Here is an 18407-nt window from a genome sequence, read left to right on the forward strand (position 1 = left end):
ATTAGTGGGTCCCTTTGTCAGTCCTCGGAGAAATGAGTCCTTCTGGGATCTTACTGTCTCGTCTATCCGGTGCCAGTTTTAGCACAACTAGCGCCCCGGGCCAAGATCATATGACGCCCCTTTCCAAAAAGACAAACTAGCAGGTTTCCGCTTGATCCATTCTAGCGGATACAAATCAATAAAGCCATGTGAGAATGTTTAAGGTTTTCCTTCAGCTTTACACAGAGCTAACGACTTGAAGATAGAAACTTTTTCCAGCTCCTTATTTACACTTTTAACTGTATTTTTTCCGCTTTTGGCTTGTTTCTTTTCTACGCGTTGATTCTTTTTTTCTACAGAACGTAGGTTAGAACAACATTGTACTTCTTTTTTATTTTTCACTTTCCGGGACTTTTTGTCAGCAAATATCTAGACCAAATCAGCGAAATCTAATTTTTCGGCAATTTCGTTTTCGATGCAAGGCGTTGCCAAGTTAGCGAGCCTTTACCGTGTAATTGTTGATTGTAAGTAAGTTTTTATCAATTTAAGTTTTGGAAAACCGCGTTTTCCACTGGTTACCGTTACAGGAATAGTAACCAAAATGCAGAACGCAATCCCGACATTCCGATACAGTTCATGAATATTACGCTGCTTGATAAAGTTTAAAACTCAAATGGAAGTAATATCGTTATCGAGAAGAAAACGATTGAAGCTTATGAGCTCGTTACACAATAACTTTTCATCTATGTTAGAATTGGAATCAACAGCAAGCTTTTGTTTTAGATTATCACAGAAGCCTTATAAGCTATAAGTTCTTTTCGTTCGGGGATTTTCTTAACGTTGTACAGGAAAGTCCATCTTTCTGAAAAACAGAAATGACTTTATTCTTCATTTACTGTACATTTTCAGCGCTGCTTTATCTCCTTTATATCATTATCACTATCCAGACTGCACCAGACAGCGAAGCCCCCCTAAATTTGGTGTCTTGGGCGATCGCCCGACTGTCGCCTACCCAAATGCTGGCGCTGCGACCGTTCGAATTTTGTTTGAGCAGTCACCTGTATTGACTAACGGTTCTTCCAGGTAAAATAAGTCGATCTACCCTCTATCGGTTACCTTTTAATTGTTCTCGGATAATGGCTGCACACCATTATGAGGTCTGGGTGAGGTCTGGGTGAGGTCTAGACGCCATTATGTTGTCGTTGTGTAAAAGTGGAATTAACTTTCAGCAATAACTTATGGAAGGTCTATCGCTTACATTCGGAAAGGGCTTCGTCGTCGTTCACGGCTTGGGCAACTTTATCCGCCGTTGGCATTTCCTTATTTCTATAAAAATCACGAACCTGTCGCCGTAACGTATTTTTAACCAACTCGGCGATCTTATCTTTTACAGAAAGGCGAGGTTTCTTCGACTTTGATTCTGACACGTGACCAGTTCTCATGTACTCTGCTGTAATCTGTTTGGTTCTAGATTTTCCGATTCCCGTCATTCGGCTCACAATCAATTTAGTCGTCGTTTTTTCGTGTGACATTTGTGGATTGTCTTCCTTCGATGCTTTGCAAATATTCATAACAATAACTTTGTGATTTTCGTAAACCACCTGAAATCATATCAACGAAAAACAAAAGCATGAAATGCTAGTGAACAGTAGATAGTGAGATTGAACGATAGCAAACAGTACGCAGTGAAATACTATACTATCTGTTTATCTGTATTCACGTGGCCTCTATTATTTTTCTTCATCGGAGATGATGGTATTTCCTCCTCTCGTGCTTCTACCACCCCCATGTATCACCAATCACTCCTTGTTTCCAATACAAATCACTTTTGGAATAACTGTATTTTGAGGTTAACTCTCGACTATTCGCATCAACCGTTACGTTCGGTATGCTGGGGTTTTGCTGCCGCTCCTAGCCAGCACGCTGGACCCGATTCCGAGATGGAAGAGACATAATGGCCGTTCCGTGGGCGGAGACCTGACCGAAGCCGACGAGTTTTCTTGCGATCCTAAGTCTTCCCTCGTTGCACGGAGTATAGACGGCAAGAAGTTGAAAAAACATTGTTTCTTCAAAATACTTCATGCAAAATTAATTCAGAATTGTAGACGATTTCGACATGGTTATTATCACAGAGTCAAATATTGTACATTCAATGAAAAATCTCTTGCTACATAGAAGTGAGTTCAAAGTTGAAAAGGTTAGCCCGCTTTGTCTATAAAGTAATAAAAAAAATGTTTTTCATTGTTCCAGAGCAAGCGTATCCGGAAAATGTTGACAAATGTTCAATAGACTGCAGGTTATCTTTGATTTCATTCTTATTACTTTGTCGTATTCAAAAACTCGGAGTAATTTAATATAGATTTTACGTACAGTTTTCAGATGTTAACAGAGGTAATCAAATCAGCTGAGATCAAGAAATTAAAATTGAGATTGAAACTTGTTGTGAAAATTTCTCAAAACTCAATTGTTAGGTTAGTATCGATGGTAAGAATACTCTGGAGATTTTGTATGGTAAAAGTTTGCAATATACTTTGGAGAAAGTTCTGAAACAACAAAAAGTTTCCATTTTCGGAATAACGAAAACGTTCGATTAATTCTTCATCGAATCTCTAAAAGTGTTTGAATAACGTCAAAGTAATCAGAATACATGCAATGAGAAACAATCAGAGCTTGTCAGCGTTTTTAGAATCTTTAAACGTTTTTTCTTCTGAGACAATCATAGACGTTTTTCCATTCGAAAACGTTAACGTCCTGCAAATATGAATCGATGCATGTCAATATTGTCAAATGGTAAAAGAAAATTACGTTTCATTGTTGCATTCATTAGTAAATGAAAATCTGCAAATAGTGCAATGGCGATTTTCTAAAGTATATTTATTACTTATAAACATCGCCACCTTCCCCGGAACCTACCGATAATTTGTCAGTAAGAAGACAGAGCTTCAACAATCTTTCAGGTGAAGAAATCCCTGATATTAACTGAATCAATTCGTGTCTGATTTCTTCATATATTTCTCAAGTATCCCTGAAAATTGTCCAACAGTCTCTATCCCAGGATGTTTCAGGGTTGCTCGGTGATGTTTCATAATTTTTCAGAGTATGTAGCATATTCAACAGATATAAACGCCTTCAGAAATCGGCCAAAGTCCGGAATCAAAATGGCAGCATCCATACAAGTCCGCACTGAAGTGCGCGGCAAGCAAAAGACAATCGGCCAGCCACGGCGATCGTTCTTGACACACGAAGCAAATTAGCAGTAGACTGACGAACGGCGCTACGAACCTGCGGAAGTAAACAAAAATAATGCCCCGACTTGGGAGGCGACAGTCTGTAAGTACGCCCAGTAATTACAAACCATAAATATGCATCATAAATGAAGGGTGGGAGGGAAGCGGACGGGTAAACCGAGTAAGTACTTGCTGTTACAATTCAGTCTCGATTTACACGTCGAAGGTCAAACTTCGACGGTGGTCAGATTTGGAGTGCGATCAGGGCTCCTTGGAAGAAAATCAGGAAACGAAGGGAACTCGTTGTTGATTCTCACCCGAGTGTGATATATAAAACATTTCAAGTGATTCATCCATTTTGTATACAAATCCTCAGAGTTGGCATCTCTCGCCGCTACGTAGAGCTTCGCAATAGGTATGATAAGAAGTGCGAGATACTTGCTTTCTACCAAAGTTTGCTAAACAGTGACTTGTGTGATTGACGCCACCTATAGTGGCGATGGAGAACGCGATGAAAAACCACGACGAAAACAGCAAAGCGACGAATAGGACGAGGACCAAGAAAAGCCAGCAGGAGCTCAACCAGCTTCGGCGAGACGTTTTAGTCGCAAATAAAATACTGGTTAGTACTACATACTTGTCTTAAGAGAATGCTAGATTCCGTCGTTACCGACCGAGTAAAGTCTCACTTTTTTTTCACCATTGCTCCATGTTTATACGTCACTTATACAATACTGGATAAAATAAGCGAAAAACTTTTTACTCATGCGTTAATAGTGCCGGGAAGTGTATTCTTGAAATAGCTGGTAGTTCAATTACGGGAATGCATTAGTCGGCTTTATTTTTTCGTGAAACCAGACTTTCTTTGGATATTTGTATTTGGTACGGTATTGAGATTAATCAAATTGTGTCGACGTGTCCTCTCATTAACAAGAGACACTAAAATACAAGGGATTTGTATCGAGAGAGAGGCGCAACTGTCAGTATCGTTTTACACACACACTATTCTACATTTTTTCATGAAAAACACCTTACTGGTTATCCAATTTCGATGAATCTTAGCTAATTTTGTCCGTAGATGAATCATTTACAAATCGTATGTAGACAGATTTCTGGTGACCTGTTAAATTGACCAAAAAACCGACGTATGTACAACCAATGCAAACTGCATGTTACAAACTAATGCTTCATTTCAAATATATTCAAATTGTTAAAAATCCATTCAAGATAATTTGTGAAAAATTCATCTGTCAAAAAAAACGAGCCGTTACTTGATGAATTGAATAAGCCGTACGAAATTGGCATCAAGAATGATTTGCACGCGAATAAAAAGTTAGGAAAGAAGTAGAAACCGTTTAAAAGAAATCCCAAACCATGTTTTTTACGACCATGTTGGATTCCTGAAGAATTAGATCCCGAAAAAGTAAGAACTAAAAACATTCGAGAAATCTTAAATTATAATATGTTTATACCGAATAACATTTGATGTAGCGTACTGACATAAATTTATGCTTATTCACCACGGAAATAACTTTTCGTCAATTTCTGTGGTCCCGGTGGTCTCTAAAGATTTATATCGTGAACAAAATAGACCAAAAATATTGCACTGAATTCGACACAGGAGAATTTAATCATTTTGTTTTCTTTGTGCTCACTAGCGTTGACGCAAATGACATTACCGGAGAGTTTTGAAACTGTGTTTTCTGTTTTCTTGCCTTTCGATTTAGTCAGTCTGGCACATTTATTCTTAACAGAAGTCTCTCGAAACTTTTAACCGGTCGTCTCAGCTAATCAATTACCAAACCATTTCCATCGAAATTCAAGTTTTTTTCTGTACTAGAGGAATAATTGTTATAAAACTTATCAGAAATTAATTCTGTTATCGATTTTAAACCTCTGTTTCCAAATTCTGCCTTTTTGATATCATCCTTAAGGAAGGATCGAACGATTAATCTGAAACTAAAACGGTATGATTATACCTATACTTACAGCTGTTTCTCCACCAGGATGAAACTTGAAGAGTTGCCATTGACGCAATGTATATAACCAAATAAATTTTAAGCACAAATAACCGCCAATCCACGTTACACTAATCAGAAATTCAGAAAACCGTACTAGCTATATAAACTATACAGAATAAATTCATATTTTCCAAGCAAAGTTCCTTCGCAGTCATTCCAAAATTCAAAAATTGTTTTTTTCCACCTTGTTTCGTCACCCCCGCACAAAAAATTTCAATTTGACATTTTCAAAAAAGAAGTGAGGGCTTTTTTATAGTCAGCTCAATAATTTACCGTCCCAAAATATAAAATCGCGTCACTTTTCACTGAACATTTTTCAATTAATATTCGGATGATCGATGGATTAATAATCTACAAAAACCGAGAACAAAATTGTGGTAAAATTTCTTCGCAGTCGTCATATTTCACGGTCAGAAGTGTCGTTGGAGCCATAAAAAAATCGTGCAACATCGACTCTAAATAAACTTGGATCGGACAACCCTGCGGCGACAGTTGCCTAAATACAGACGAATTTACGGATCTGTTAATATCTCCTCACGCAACGGAATGCGAAAGAAAATGGTGTTTCTTAAATTTTTGGAAAATTTTAAATTTCGACCGTAGAAGCGATTTATAAAAAATGCAACCACGCTACTAAAAATTTGGCTAATTCACACTTGCGTTTATAAAATATAAGAAACTTCACTTTCTACGTATTTATAGTTATTATTACTCCCAACATTTCGGATTTTTCTGACATGGAATCGCTTAATTTACATACTACGTACCCACCCAATTGACGATTTAACAACTACGCGATATTGAATCAGAAAATTTTGCTTCACTTTGATAGCGTGACGAATCCGCTCCACCAAAAGCTCACACTTCAACATTCACAAAGGTTCTCAACAAATTCGCCGAGCGGAGACAAGCAATCGTAAGATCATTTTGTTCTTAAAAATTAAACAGCAGCGCTTAAAAGTATTTTGACAAAGATAGTAATTGAGTTAATTTCATGCAAGAATAAACTAGAAAAATCGATAATATTATTCGTTGAAACAAATTCGATGTTCTGCATAATTGTTAAAAATTAACTATCGATTACTCGAAAATAAATTTATAACAAAGAAAAGTAAGAGAAACGATCGATCAAAGTAATAACGAATTTCATATTATCAAAATACCTTTGAGCGCTACCGTATTTATGTTAATGAAAGAAAGTAGTGAAAATTTATTAACGTTTTATTACAATAACTTGGTAATATTTACTCACTGAATATTGAATTATCGTCATTATTATTAGGATGAAAAAAATTGCCGAATTTATCAATTTCATTGTACACAAATTAACGAAAAAGAACTACTCGATTCGTTCACATTTTAACGAATTTGAACTAGGTTTATATACATATTTTGAGTCGATAATTGCGTGAAGTTATCGATTCTATTCTATTCGTGTCGTAAAATGAGAGGAAAAAAAAAAATCGAATGCGTAACACGGATTTGAGAAGAGCGGTGATCGAGTTGAGCTTTGATAATCAGGAGACGAAATGTCAGCTTATTACACCGCCTAGAAATTTAGAATCCATCTCTTTATACATCGGGATTATAAGATTGATTCAAACGTTCCAGGATAACGAAATTCAAGGATTGGACAGCGCTGGAAAAAGGACCGGAAAGAAGAAGATGTGTCACAGACTTCTACCGGTAATTGATCTATAACTCTATAAATTCGATGCGTGTTGTAACCTGAAATAATTCAAGATACTCGAAAATGATTGACAAATTTTTATCTAAATAGACACAAAAAAATGCTGAATGATTTCAGGGTTGATTGGGAACATTGGCTAAAGAAATTTCCGAATAATATTCAACGCTTGCGAAGTAAAATGTGTATTATTTTTGGTAAAATTTGTATTATTCTGATAATTACCGAAGAATTAGTTTCAATAAAAAAAAAAAAAACTCGGTTTCTTTGTTTAATTTTCTTAATTTTCTATTAAAATACTTTTCGTACAGAAATTGAGATGCTTGTACAGTTTTTGAGGCACTTTATTATTTATATACATATTAATTAGGATTCTCATGAAATTCGTAGAAACCTGTGACATTTTGTAAAGATAAAAATTATTCCCAGGCGATGAAGCCTTCTTTCCTTATAACTAATCACAACAAATTGACTTTCTCTTTACATTTCCGAACACCTGGACACGATGCTGGTGCTGCAGTTAAGAAACCCGGAAGTCGGTATTTTTGCAAACGGATCGAAAGGTGCTGAAATAAAAAGGGGTATGAATAACATATGAATATCTTTTCGCCAGCTGCACAGTTGGTAGCTATATATGAGATGAATCAGCTTTTCCTGCCATGCCTCTGAAAATATTTATCCGAATGTGGGGTCGTTTCCTCTGTCTTTTCTTTTTCATTTTCTTCTTTTTTTTATTTTTTTTCTTTTTTTTCTTTTTTCTTCCTTCTTTCCTGTTTTCCTTCCTTTTTATTCATCCTCCGCGTCCACTCGAAGGGACCGAAAGTTACGACCCGTCGCTATTAAAAAATCCCTGTAGATATTACACGCCTACTTTGCGCTCGCCAAATATACAATAACTTACCATCTGTTCACGTATAATAATAACGATAGTATTGCCTTCAAAGATAACGAACGTATCATCTTTATAAAAAAAAAAACTAATAACTTACGTAAGAGAGCTAAAATCGTTAATATTCATGGGCGGAAAGGAAAGCGTAAAGTTTTTATTCTCGTCCAATTTTTTCTTTCCAAAAATTCTGCACTCGATGCTTTTTTTTTTTTTTTTTAACCTTTGTAAAATTGTTCGGTTGTTCAAGTTTTTGGCAAACTTCAGATTCTTTCATTAACGAGAGTGAATTTATTTCAACCGTCAGTGTTAATAATTCGAATTTCTCATGCAGAGAATCTTGCTTTCACCGAATCAGATAAAGCGCGCATCGAAGGTGATCTTCAGAAGATTTTGCACGATGGGCTACGGAGATCAAAGTGAGTTTATCCGTTTTTTCTTATCGCCATTGTGTTTCTAGCATCGCCACAAGCGAATTACGCAATTTATTTACACGTTTTTAACGTAATACAGGAGGCTGAAAAGCCAAGCTGCAAATAAACTCCAACAAAAATTTCCGGAAACTGTTGACAAAAATGAGTCGGATTCACCGGAAAATCAGTCCGATGATAATGTTTTAGAAATAAAACCTGCGCCAGTCGTCGCTAGTAAAAAACCTAAGTAAGTGATCCACATTACGTAGAAAATATATTTATGTTTTTTTTTTCACAAGAATTGTTGATAAAAATTCTAGACTTATCGGCAAAATTTGTTATCGAAAATCAACGAGTTTCAAACTTGCCATAAAATTCTAAAATGCATCAAGCCAATTTAAATCAGTCTAATAAACCGATTCGGATTACAATTGTAACGATTCATGCAGATGACTGTGAAGAAACGTTCAAAATTATCTGACGACACATTTTTTATTTGTACAAATATAACACCAAATGAAATTTCAGTGGCAAAAGAAGGTTGCAAGTCCCCATCGAGCAGGATGTAAATGTCAGGAAAATATCTAAAGCGGAAATACATGATGCAAAAACTATTGCGAGGCAGTTGCAGTTCAAAACTGATAACAAGAGGAACAATTCGGCTGGAAAAAAGTGTAAGAGAAGCCTGTTTCAAGATGAAAACGACGATTCGGATCATCCAATTCACTTTCCATGCGTTGAAGACTTGCGGTAATCATATTTTACAACTGAATTAATTGCGATTGGTAGAAAAACAAAATCCCCGAAAATTTGCTATTACTTTTGTCAGAAATTATTCAGAAATATATAGTGAAGCCGAAACTTTTGAAAATCATTGGACTTTGTCCGATATATTCCAGAAAAACTGAGAAGATATTGAAAATTTACATTCTGAATAGATTCATGAAAATATTGCAAAAAATTTTTAAAATAAAACTTTTAACATGGACATCGACTGAAATTCGAGATCTAGCACTTATTGAATATTCTGATTCTAGATTTTCTCCGACTCTTGGCAAGGCTAAAGTTAAAAAGGAACCCGGAGAGCCAAAGTCAAAACCTGCTAATCGGAAATTAAATTTTAATTGCGGCAAAGTTGGAAAAAAAATGATTACCGCCAAGTACAAGAAACTTTGCGCAGTTGTTTCTGCCGAAAGCTTCCACAATTGTCTTAAGCAAACGCCGCATGTCGGTGAGTTGGATTTTCTTTGAAACGTTTCGAAAATTCAATCCAAATTTCGATTGAAAAAAACTTGGTCACGAACGCGAGATTTTTTTACGCATCGTTTTAACATTTTTCAATAAAAACTGGTCAATATTTTGGTTTTGGTAAAAACGCAAAGAGCGTATCAATATTTAAAATGACAAAATGTTAAAGATTTTGAAAATTTGTCGTCTCAGAATGTTAAAAATGTGTATTATAATAGTATAAAGTTTCTGAGAATTCTAACGTTTGAGAATTATCACTTTTAACAATTGAAATTCTGTGAAAAAAAAAAAATCACAAATTTCCGTCGCAAAATAACAGAAAAGTTTAATTATATTGAATGCAATTTTTTCCGCATTCCTCTCGCAAATTTTTTTTCCTACACTAATTTACAGTGCCTATAAAAATGTCTCACAAAAAAAAACTTGCGGGTAATATTTTGTGAAAATTCATTTTTCAGATCCAGCGAAAAAAATCAAAAAGTCTCTAGGTAACTTGTACTCCGTTTGCCGACAGCAAAAGACGCTGGTTCAAAAGCATCCGACAAAAGTTTCGAAGGCGAATATCAAAAACAGCAAAAATTCTCGTCGCCAGACGCCTCTCGAAGAAATGGAACAACCGTCGACTTCCAATTTTAAAATCGATATTGGACATCAGGCCATAAAACTTGAGGCCCCTACGATCACTGTCAAGACGGAACCGAACGGGGATAATCATCAAAACGCCTCCACTTCATCGGATACAAGCATAATTGCGGAATGGGAAACAAACTCACTGAGGGTGAATTACGACAGTGTCGGTGCCACTTTAAAATCGGAAATAACCGAGTGTTCGGGGACCACCGACACAAGTTGTGAAAAAGTCCAGCAACAATTTCCAAAAGAGGTGAAGAATATTTGTAAAAATATAAGTGAGGAGCATTCGAAAAAAAATTCGAAAATTGTAGTCATTTCTTTACCATTACCATTGAAAAATATCGTACTATAAAATTTCTGAATAAAATAACTAACAATATTTATTTTTCTTGTTTGCTAGGGTATCGTTGAAAGACCGACGTCTACAACACCCGGCGAAGAACGAAGCAAATTTCTCAACGAGAAAGAAAACCAGTTGACCCAAGCTCCGTCACTCCGTAAGAAAATTCTGCAGAGATATCTGCAAGAGACGAACAATTCAGGTTCTCTTCCGTCGCGAAAATCAGAGGACGAAGTCACTTCCACTGTTAAATCGGAAGTCAAGCCTCGATGCCTCCAGACCGTAACGAAAGCAGCAAATTCGTCAACTGTCAACTGTCCGGATACTCGTCAAAACTTTGATAACGTAGCTGGACCGTCAAAGAACAATTTGAGCAGCGCGTCGAGTTCGACGCTGCCGAAATTTCCATCAGCGCGGAAAAAGTTGATGATGCGCTACCTGCGGGAGGTTAATAATCAGGACAGGCCGAATCCTTTCACGGAAACACTCGAGGAGAATCAGGAGCGTCGATGTTCGAGCAAAGAAACTGCCCCTGCTACTCTGGTATGAAAAAATTACGGAAATTTTATACCAAGACCCGAATGAGTTCCGATAATTCTGACACAATTTTTGCGGAAGGATTGCAAAATATATTTGAGAATTTCGAGACATTTTTTATTGAAAGTCTAAGACGAACTTTGAGTTTTTATCGTACAGACAGTATCGAAACGGAAGAAATAAATTTTTATGATATGCGGCTGAACAAATCCGAATCGACATATCAGTTGAAGTATATTTTCAATGAAATTAATATTTTCAAAATTGTCCAGAAATTCAATCAACAAATATCAAAGTCTTGACATCAATTGACTGAAATTGATTTTCTGCTGAGAAATTAAGATACTTGTAGAGAAATTCCTCTGGAAGTTCTAAGAATTGATAAGATACTTTTCATACAAAATTACGCAACTATCGGAAATCAACGGTCTGACTAAATTCTGAGAATAATAATTTCTTCCAGGGTTCAAGTCCGAGTACCAAGAAAATACTCGTGAAGCGATATCTGCAAGAAGTAAACAGCCAAGAAGAACAACCGGCGATCTCGAAAGCGTCGGAATCAAACGCAGAAAAGCGCTGTTTCGGCGAAGAGGCCGAGAGACCGGAGTTCGGATCTCAGATACCCATAAAAGTTGAGACAGTCGCTGATTCCTTGACCGTGAACTGCGATAGTGACGAAAATTCTCAGTTTGCTAAAGAAAATTTGGATCCACGACTGCCGCAAGTCCCGGAGATTCGCAAGGCAATATTACAACGGTTTCTGCATGACGTGGAGGTCCAGAATATGGAGAGACAGGAAGTCGAGACGGCGGAGGATTTTCCGGAAAGATCAGCGCGTCACATGCCGGTGATTCGGCGAAGATCACAGCAAGAGAGGGTTTGGCACAGGCCTTCGAGCGAGGCTGAAATCGGTCAAGATTTCGGGGGAATCACCATAAGCCACGAAGAACCGGAAGTCGTGCCGACACCCGCTGTCGTAAACGCGCTTTACGAACTGAATGAATACCAATCGAGAACCGGCTGCGATTTTTCGGAACCGAATGTATACCACACAATTCCACCTTACAATTATCATATGGAAAATTTTCAGACAAACGGAATTTCCGGTCAGGATCGGGACTGCGAAAGGTTTCCGGTTTTCCTGAAACGCAGCGACTCCGAGTCAACTGGAAATTCTGACGAGTTGCCGCATATTGCGCCCCAAAATGAACCGCATCAAGTGCACCAATTTCAGGTCCTCGGAGCCAGTGAACACGTCGAGCTGCTGCACCGTATGCACGAGCAAAACGTGGTAAGAAAAATGTTGTAATAAATTTTTCACAATTTATCTTAACGATTCGGTAGAACTATACATATTAGTTGTTTCGAGGAGAGTTCTGAAAAATATTTGGTACAATATTTGTCGGAATATTTGAAGTTTTTTTTAACAATTACCAAGGTGTTACCAAGCAATTCCAGTGAGAGTTTTTAATAATCGTGTTGTTCTTTAGGGACTTCATCTTTTGTTAATGATACAACGGCTGGCAAAAAATTTATACCGATCGTTAACTTTATCATAAGACACTCGTCGAAGCTCTTTTTAAGACTATAAATTAAAGAAATACTGGAATTATATACAAAAGCTTATTGTAACTAGATATCGATACTTCGTTTCGATTCGGTTCGTTATGGTTAAAAATTTAGTAGATTCGTTTTATTTCACTCTACGATTACTCATTTTATTCGGAAGATTACTTTTTACAAATTCACCGATACCCTTTTTTTTCATTGCGTTCACACGCGAGGTTCAATTTTCAATTTCGCAACATTTTTGTGACAAACAAATCGCCATATTGAATTTACTAACGGAAAGGAAAAATCCGTAGGGTAAAGTCGAACGAAACTACTATACTTTCGAAAATTTTGTAGTTGATTGATATCTATAAACTTTTGTTTATAATTTTGGTATTTCTCGTTACTACAAATTTGAAGAGATCTCACGCACATAACAAATTGACAAATACTGAATATTCGACTATTTAGTAATAAGATTGATAAGAAGTATCGATTTTTGGCCAACAACTATTTTAAAACCTAAACAATTCCGAGATTTTAAATTTCCAACCATTTCTGTGAATATCATCTAAATTTCTATACGAGTCTCGTATTATTTCAGAACTCCATTTTGTGCAAGGAATCTAAAAAAAAAAAAATCTGAATTCCGGTGTTTCCGCATTTACCTGTAAAAAATGTTATCAACGAATCTAGAATTTCAAATACTTATCATACGTTTCCCGGAAAAACCACAAGATTTCTTCTATATTATACTTGTTGAAAATTATTTTCGGGCAAAAAGTTTATATATTTTTACAAAATTTCCCGAGGTTATTAGAATTGGTAAGTTGTGTCCAAAAAAAAAAAAAAAACAGTCAGACATTTGTTATATTCTGAGTAAATTCATGAAAATGTTCGAAATTCTCTGCAAATAATTTACGAGGCTGAAGCTGGTAACGTTATTGTAATGATCAGTGTTTCGGAAACCCCGTCAATTCGTAATTTTAGTAATCTGAAATGATTTCATTCGCGAACAGCGGTCACAAATGTTCCAGTTGCCGAGAAGCGAATTCCATAACATTTCTACTAGCTTAATGCAGCCGCCGAACCTCGCGCCGCCAAATTCTGGAGTTACTTATCACTGGCCGCCGCCTCCTGCAATTTTGAATATACCTCCGCGAAGCTACTCGGAGGAATACTTTGAGAGAAGGTTCAATTTCGTTGTTCCGTTCGAGCAAACCGAGTCGATTTCCCATAACACGATCATCAATCCGCTGTACAGATCAGCCGTTCTTGAAAATCTTCCATACCCGCAGAACTTTAGCCCAATGTTGGAAGAACTTCGGAATTATAACTATCAATTGCTTATTGATTCCGGATATGCTCACGCCGCTTTCTTCAACAGTCAGGTACGCCTTTAATTAATAATATTTGGGGCGTACAGTCGGGTGAAAAAATTATTGAAAATCAACAAGCGATTAAGCGGAGCTTTGAATAGTGTCACCGAAGCTAATCTAGTTACGTTTTAATGTAAAAGTTCTCGTAATGAGAGAGAGAATATTCAAATACTGGAGATTCAACTACGTTATAAACCCATCGTTATTTTAATCACGTCATAGAAATCTCATTATTTTACTTAGTACGACCTTTGTAATTGAGACTCAATGTTGAAACGTTTTTATCTGGATCAAAGAGTCTTTCTTCGGTCGGATTCAACTTTGTCAACTTTACTTACCCCGTTCAATATTTCATTTTTCTATGTTTTTTGATTTCACATATATTTTTTACCCGACTGTAACGTCCTTAAAGAAAAAGCTTCATTTCTGTTATTTGATTGGAATTTTTTTACTATGATTTACAGAAATATTTCAATTTCCATTCAGCAAACGAACCATTCTATATTTCTTTCGTGGTAAATTGGGCGCTTGATTTTTAAGTAAACTTCGAACAGCTGCTGCCTATTATACGGAGAGAATCTCAACTAATAAACTTGGAAAAAATAAAAAAAAGAAGTCAAGTTTTCGTTACATCGATAGTAGTTTCATTTCGTTTCATCGAGTTTCTAATCACTCCCGTGCTCAAGAAGTTTTCACTTCAAAAACAGTTTCCTTAACACAATCCGAAACGATTACATTTGGAAATGTCAAACTTTTTACTTAAAAACTAGATTCGGTCACGTCTAATTTTCATCTAATGGAGTTACCAAAGTTTTCAAGATAAAAATTAGATGTAAAAATCAACTTACTTATCCCTCGCCAATCCTATAATCTAGAAGTCCAAAATGTAGGTGATTTTCAAATCTTATTGCACATAAAATGCGTCAAAATTTCATTTATATCCAAATTTTTCCAATTTCAATGTCTATTGTTTATTAGTTTGTTCCTGCTTCCATATGACGATGGAATAATCTCATAGTCTCTTTATTCTTCATACCGTAGGATGGTTAGAGCGAGTTGCTTCAAGCTCTGAAAGATGGCACCATTTGCAGCTTTTCCAAGTCTGGCTAGGCTTTTCATATACCGGGTGGGCCGCAATTGATATTCAGACATTAACGTCACGTTTTCGCTGCGCTACATTTCGTTTGGAAATCATCCAGTTTGCATTGTTATTTTTCATGAGGAATTCTTGATTTGCCAATACTTTCATAAATTTTTGAAAATGAAAAATCGGTTCGATTTTGCATTCTCTCAAATAAATCTATACTTTTGTTATCAAATCGATGCATTAAATATAAATAGAAAATTTATCTTCCAGATTGGTGAAAGTGCCGGTCGATATTATCAGCATGTTACACAGCCGGTAAGCATAATATTGTGCCCTAATACTTATACAAAAAACACTGTAAATAAATATACGCCGTAATGACGATTTAGCGAAACGATAAAATCACTTTGATGATAAGAACCGTGGTGATAAAATTCTAACATCACAATTTGCTTTGTTATTTTTCAGATTTATAGCGTTACTGATGTTCATCCTCCGCTACAAAGCCAAGTACTGCCAGATTATTCTCCTAGCGATGACTAGACAAACGATATAAGGTGACAGTAACAATAACAATACAACAGTGCATAGTATATGTTTCGCTAATATGTATTATAATTTGTACCCGTCTTGAATTATTTTATCGGCCGAATCACCGTGTCGGCATTTAATTTTCAATTACCTGGAATAAACGTAACTTGTACGCAATATTTTGCCAACATCGAAGACGGTTTAACGTGTTATTTATACTAGAGGAAAAAAAAAAACGGCAAAAGTTGAAAAATTGCAAAAATTTGACATAAATACGTTATCAGAGTTGACGAATAATCGATACATTTAATTTCCTATTATTATTATAATTATTTCAACATTCTTTAAAATTGTTGGAATAATTAAAATACATTGAAAAATATTGATTTCATGTTTAAAAAAATGTCTCTTTTTATACGCATTTATATAATTTATGTGTCTGATGTTATTCGAAATATTGCAAAATAATATTGTAATCGTTTGTAATTCACCCAAGTGCCTATCTTTGATTACACTTGGTTGTAGTGTGTAAGAAGCAAAAATTGTTTATGTCGTATCTTTACCTATGTACTGTATAATCACATGGAATAGTGTGTCACATGTGTGTGAAATAATGTGTGCTGATGGTACGCGTTAACTGTGTAACAAAATTAAATGTGGACTAATTATTCTTTATACGACGAGGAACTAAATTAAATTTCAAGACAACATTTAATTTATACACAAATTTCACGCGTATCATCGGATTGTTGTCAGCTGCTGTAAATTCAAGGTGAATTGAAAAAAAAAAAAAAAAAAACCCAAGCGTAAAATAGCCGTGAGCTAAACGGTTTGACTTTACATCCGAAGAGTGAACTTTTGCTTCTAGTATAGTCGGGAATTGAATGCTCCAGATTTGAAAGTTCAAACTCTCTAGCTTCAGAGTTTTCAGTTCTCTAGTTTCTCTGACCTCCTACCTTAGGAGTTCGATTGATTTCCAACATTCACGGTAATTCACAACTTGTACAAACTATTTTTCACCAGCTGATTAATCACTTACACCTCGTCTATTGAATTGATACGTAGCGTGAAAGATAAAATTCTGTTTAATTCTGAGTTTTAATCTTTACTACCGGCAGCTGGAACCGGAATGAAGAAGACGAATCGTATTTGCAAAGCGAACATAACTCTTCGAGTTTCAATTGAATACAGTAGCTTTGATAATCCGTTGATTTATTGTATTTAATCTGTATATTATCCTAAGTATCATGAATAATATCATTAAAAGCAATGTAAAACGTAATATGTTTCATCATTTTAAACTTTCATCCTCGTCCCGTGATAAACTAATCACCTACATGTGAAACCTCGTAACTTTTCTAACGTTGAATAATTGATTGAATAATTGCGAGCCGTTGTGTCGTAAAGGTTTTTTTTTTTCTTTTTTTTAATTCTTCTCAACTTCCGTTCGATACTATTTTTTTACTCGGCTAATTGACCGCAATTTCAAAACAAAACATCTGATGCAGAAATTTTTCCATATGTATAATATATTCACAACGAGTCAACATTGGATGCTTGCCACAATCATAATTTTAAAATATATGATCTTCTCCGCATTTTTTTTTTTTTTTAGTAATTTCAGACACAAAAAAGATCGAATTCTGAAGTATAATACCTGATGTAAAGAAGAAAAAAAAAAAAGAAACCGCAACAGAGAAAATGAAGTATTTTCTATGTAATAAAAATTTGATTGTTGAAATTTTAGACTTAAATTCTGTTTTGACGTAGAAATGATTTAAAGAATGTATCGAATCTGTCTGATGTCTGTCTTATTGAGCCTGCAAAAAAAAAAAAAACCAATAGCTTCAATTCTTAACTCTCGAAGTATTAGAAGGGAGAAAAAAAATCGACAGTTGATCGAATTTCAAGACTGTTGAAACAATCAATCTTCCGTAAAAAAAAAAAGTCGACCCACGTATATACACAGGGTGAATTCCTAACGACTGCTAAAATTTAATGCGCACGTGCAACAATTGCCAGGGCAACCAATCATAATAGAGAATAGTTCGATGTGACGTATATAACCCCAAAAAATTTTGTCAGATGTGAGTTGAGGACAAATGCCATCGACAACCGTAAAAATTTTTGAGGTTACATAGATCGCGGCGAACTGTCGTTCTAAATTTATATGACGGTTGGTCACCCTGGCAAACAGTTGTTCTCGGATCGTAGCGCGTGCGCATTAAACTAAAGCAGACGACGGTCCGTGCAGTCGTTAGGAATTCACTCTGTACGACTTATTCACCAGTGAAATTAACATCTGCGTGATGAGTTTGAGCGTAAATAAATTGTGATATTTACGTCGCACAATTCCGTTAGTTTTGCTGTTGATAACAAGGAGTTGGTTTTTCGATTATCTATTTCGAACATCGATTGTCCTTAATGCATTAACATTTGAGTGAAAAATTTCCGCAGGAAATGCTGTCTCACCAGGACAATGACGTGTGTTTCACTTGGTCTCGTCAGATTGGTCTGCAGTTATCTCGTGTGGTAGTAAAGTGTATTCAAGGTTTGCGGTCAGGAGTGACGCAGTTGGGCGTTAGAATTCCTAGAAAAAAAAATTTAATGGGCAAGGAATAAGAATTCTTTAATAATGTTTCTTAGAGGAATTCGGTGGAAAATCTCAAAATTCATTTACCAGACTTGGTAGCATAATCGTAGATCGGTGCCGAGCGTTACATTAGACTCGAATTTGTCTCAGATTTCAAAAACAACTGTTTGGCAAGTGATCGATTTAAAAAAAAATAATCATATCAACCTTACAAAATATTGGTTACAATATAAATAATCACTTCTAAATCATCTTAGAGAACTACTTGATCGTCGATTTTGTACATTTTTTATTT

General features: G+C 35.8%; 2 protein-coding genes across 6 annotated transcripts; one reads left to right on the forward strand and one right to left on the reverse strand.

Annotated features, from left to right (window-relative positions):
* Positions 1-762: 762 nt before the first annotated feature.
* On the reverse strand, positions 763-1841 carry LOC124292837. 2 transcript variants are annotated; one of them, XM_046731075.1, is made up of 3 exons: positions 1679-1841; positions 1238-1580; positions 763-841 (listed from the first exon to the last, which is right to left on the reverse strand). In XM_046731075.1, coding segments are annotated over exons 1-3 (435 nt in total). In that variant the 5' UTR covers positions 1769-1841; the 3' UTR covers positions 763-839. The 2 variants fall into 2 exon arrangements, with proteins under 2 accessions (XP_046587031.1, XP_046587030.1); XM_046731074.1 differs by lacking the exon at positions 763-841 and having other exon boundaries at positions 921-1580.
* A 1598-nt stretch (positions 1842-3439) lies between these two features.
* On the forward strand, positions 3440-15887 carry LOC107222855. 4 transcript variants are annotated; one of them, XM_015662376.2, is made up of 15 exons: positions 3440-3621; positions 3701-3828; positions 6060-6143; positions 6839-6913; positions 7435-7495; positions 8135-8219; positions 8314-8460; positions 8742-8963; positions 9251-9444; positions 9920-10344; positions 10495-10977; positions 11435-12262; positions 13542-13913; positions 15259-15303; positions 15457-15887. In XM_015662376.2, exons 2-15 carry the CDS (start codon positions 3706-3708, stop codon positions 15529-15531), a joined length of 3219 nt encoding a protein of 1072 aa, XP_015517862.2. In that variant the 5' UTR covers positions 3440-3621; positions 3701-3705; the 3' UTR covers positions 15532-15887. The 4 variants fall into 4 exon arrangements, with proteins under 4 accessions (XP_015517862.2, XP_046586201.1, XP_046586203.1 ...); XM_046730245.1 differs by having other exon boundaries at positions 3440-3828; positions 13560-13913; XM_046730247.1 differs by lacking the exon at positions 9251-9444 and having other exon boundaries at positions 3440-3828; positions 8742-8887.
* Positions 15888-18407: the final 2520 nt, after the last annotated feature.

Source organism: Neodiprion lecontei, chromosome 2 (genome assembly GCF_021901455.1).
Source record: "Neodiprion lecontei isolate iyNeoLeco1 chromosome 2, iyNeoLeco1.1, whole genome shotgun sequence".
Taxonomy (NCBI): Eukaryota; Metazoa; Arthropoda; class Insecta; order Hymenoptera; family Diprionidae; genus Neodiprion; species Neodiprion lecontei.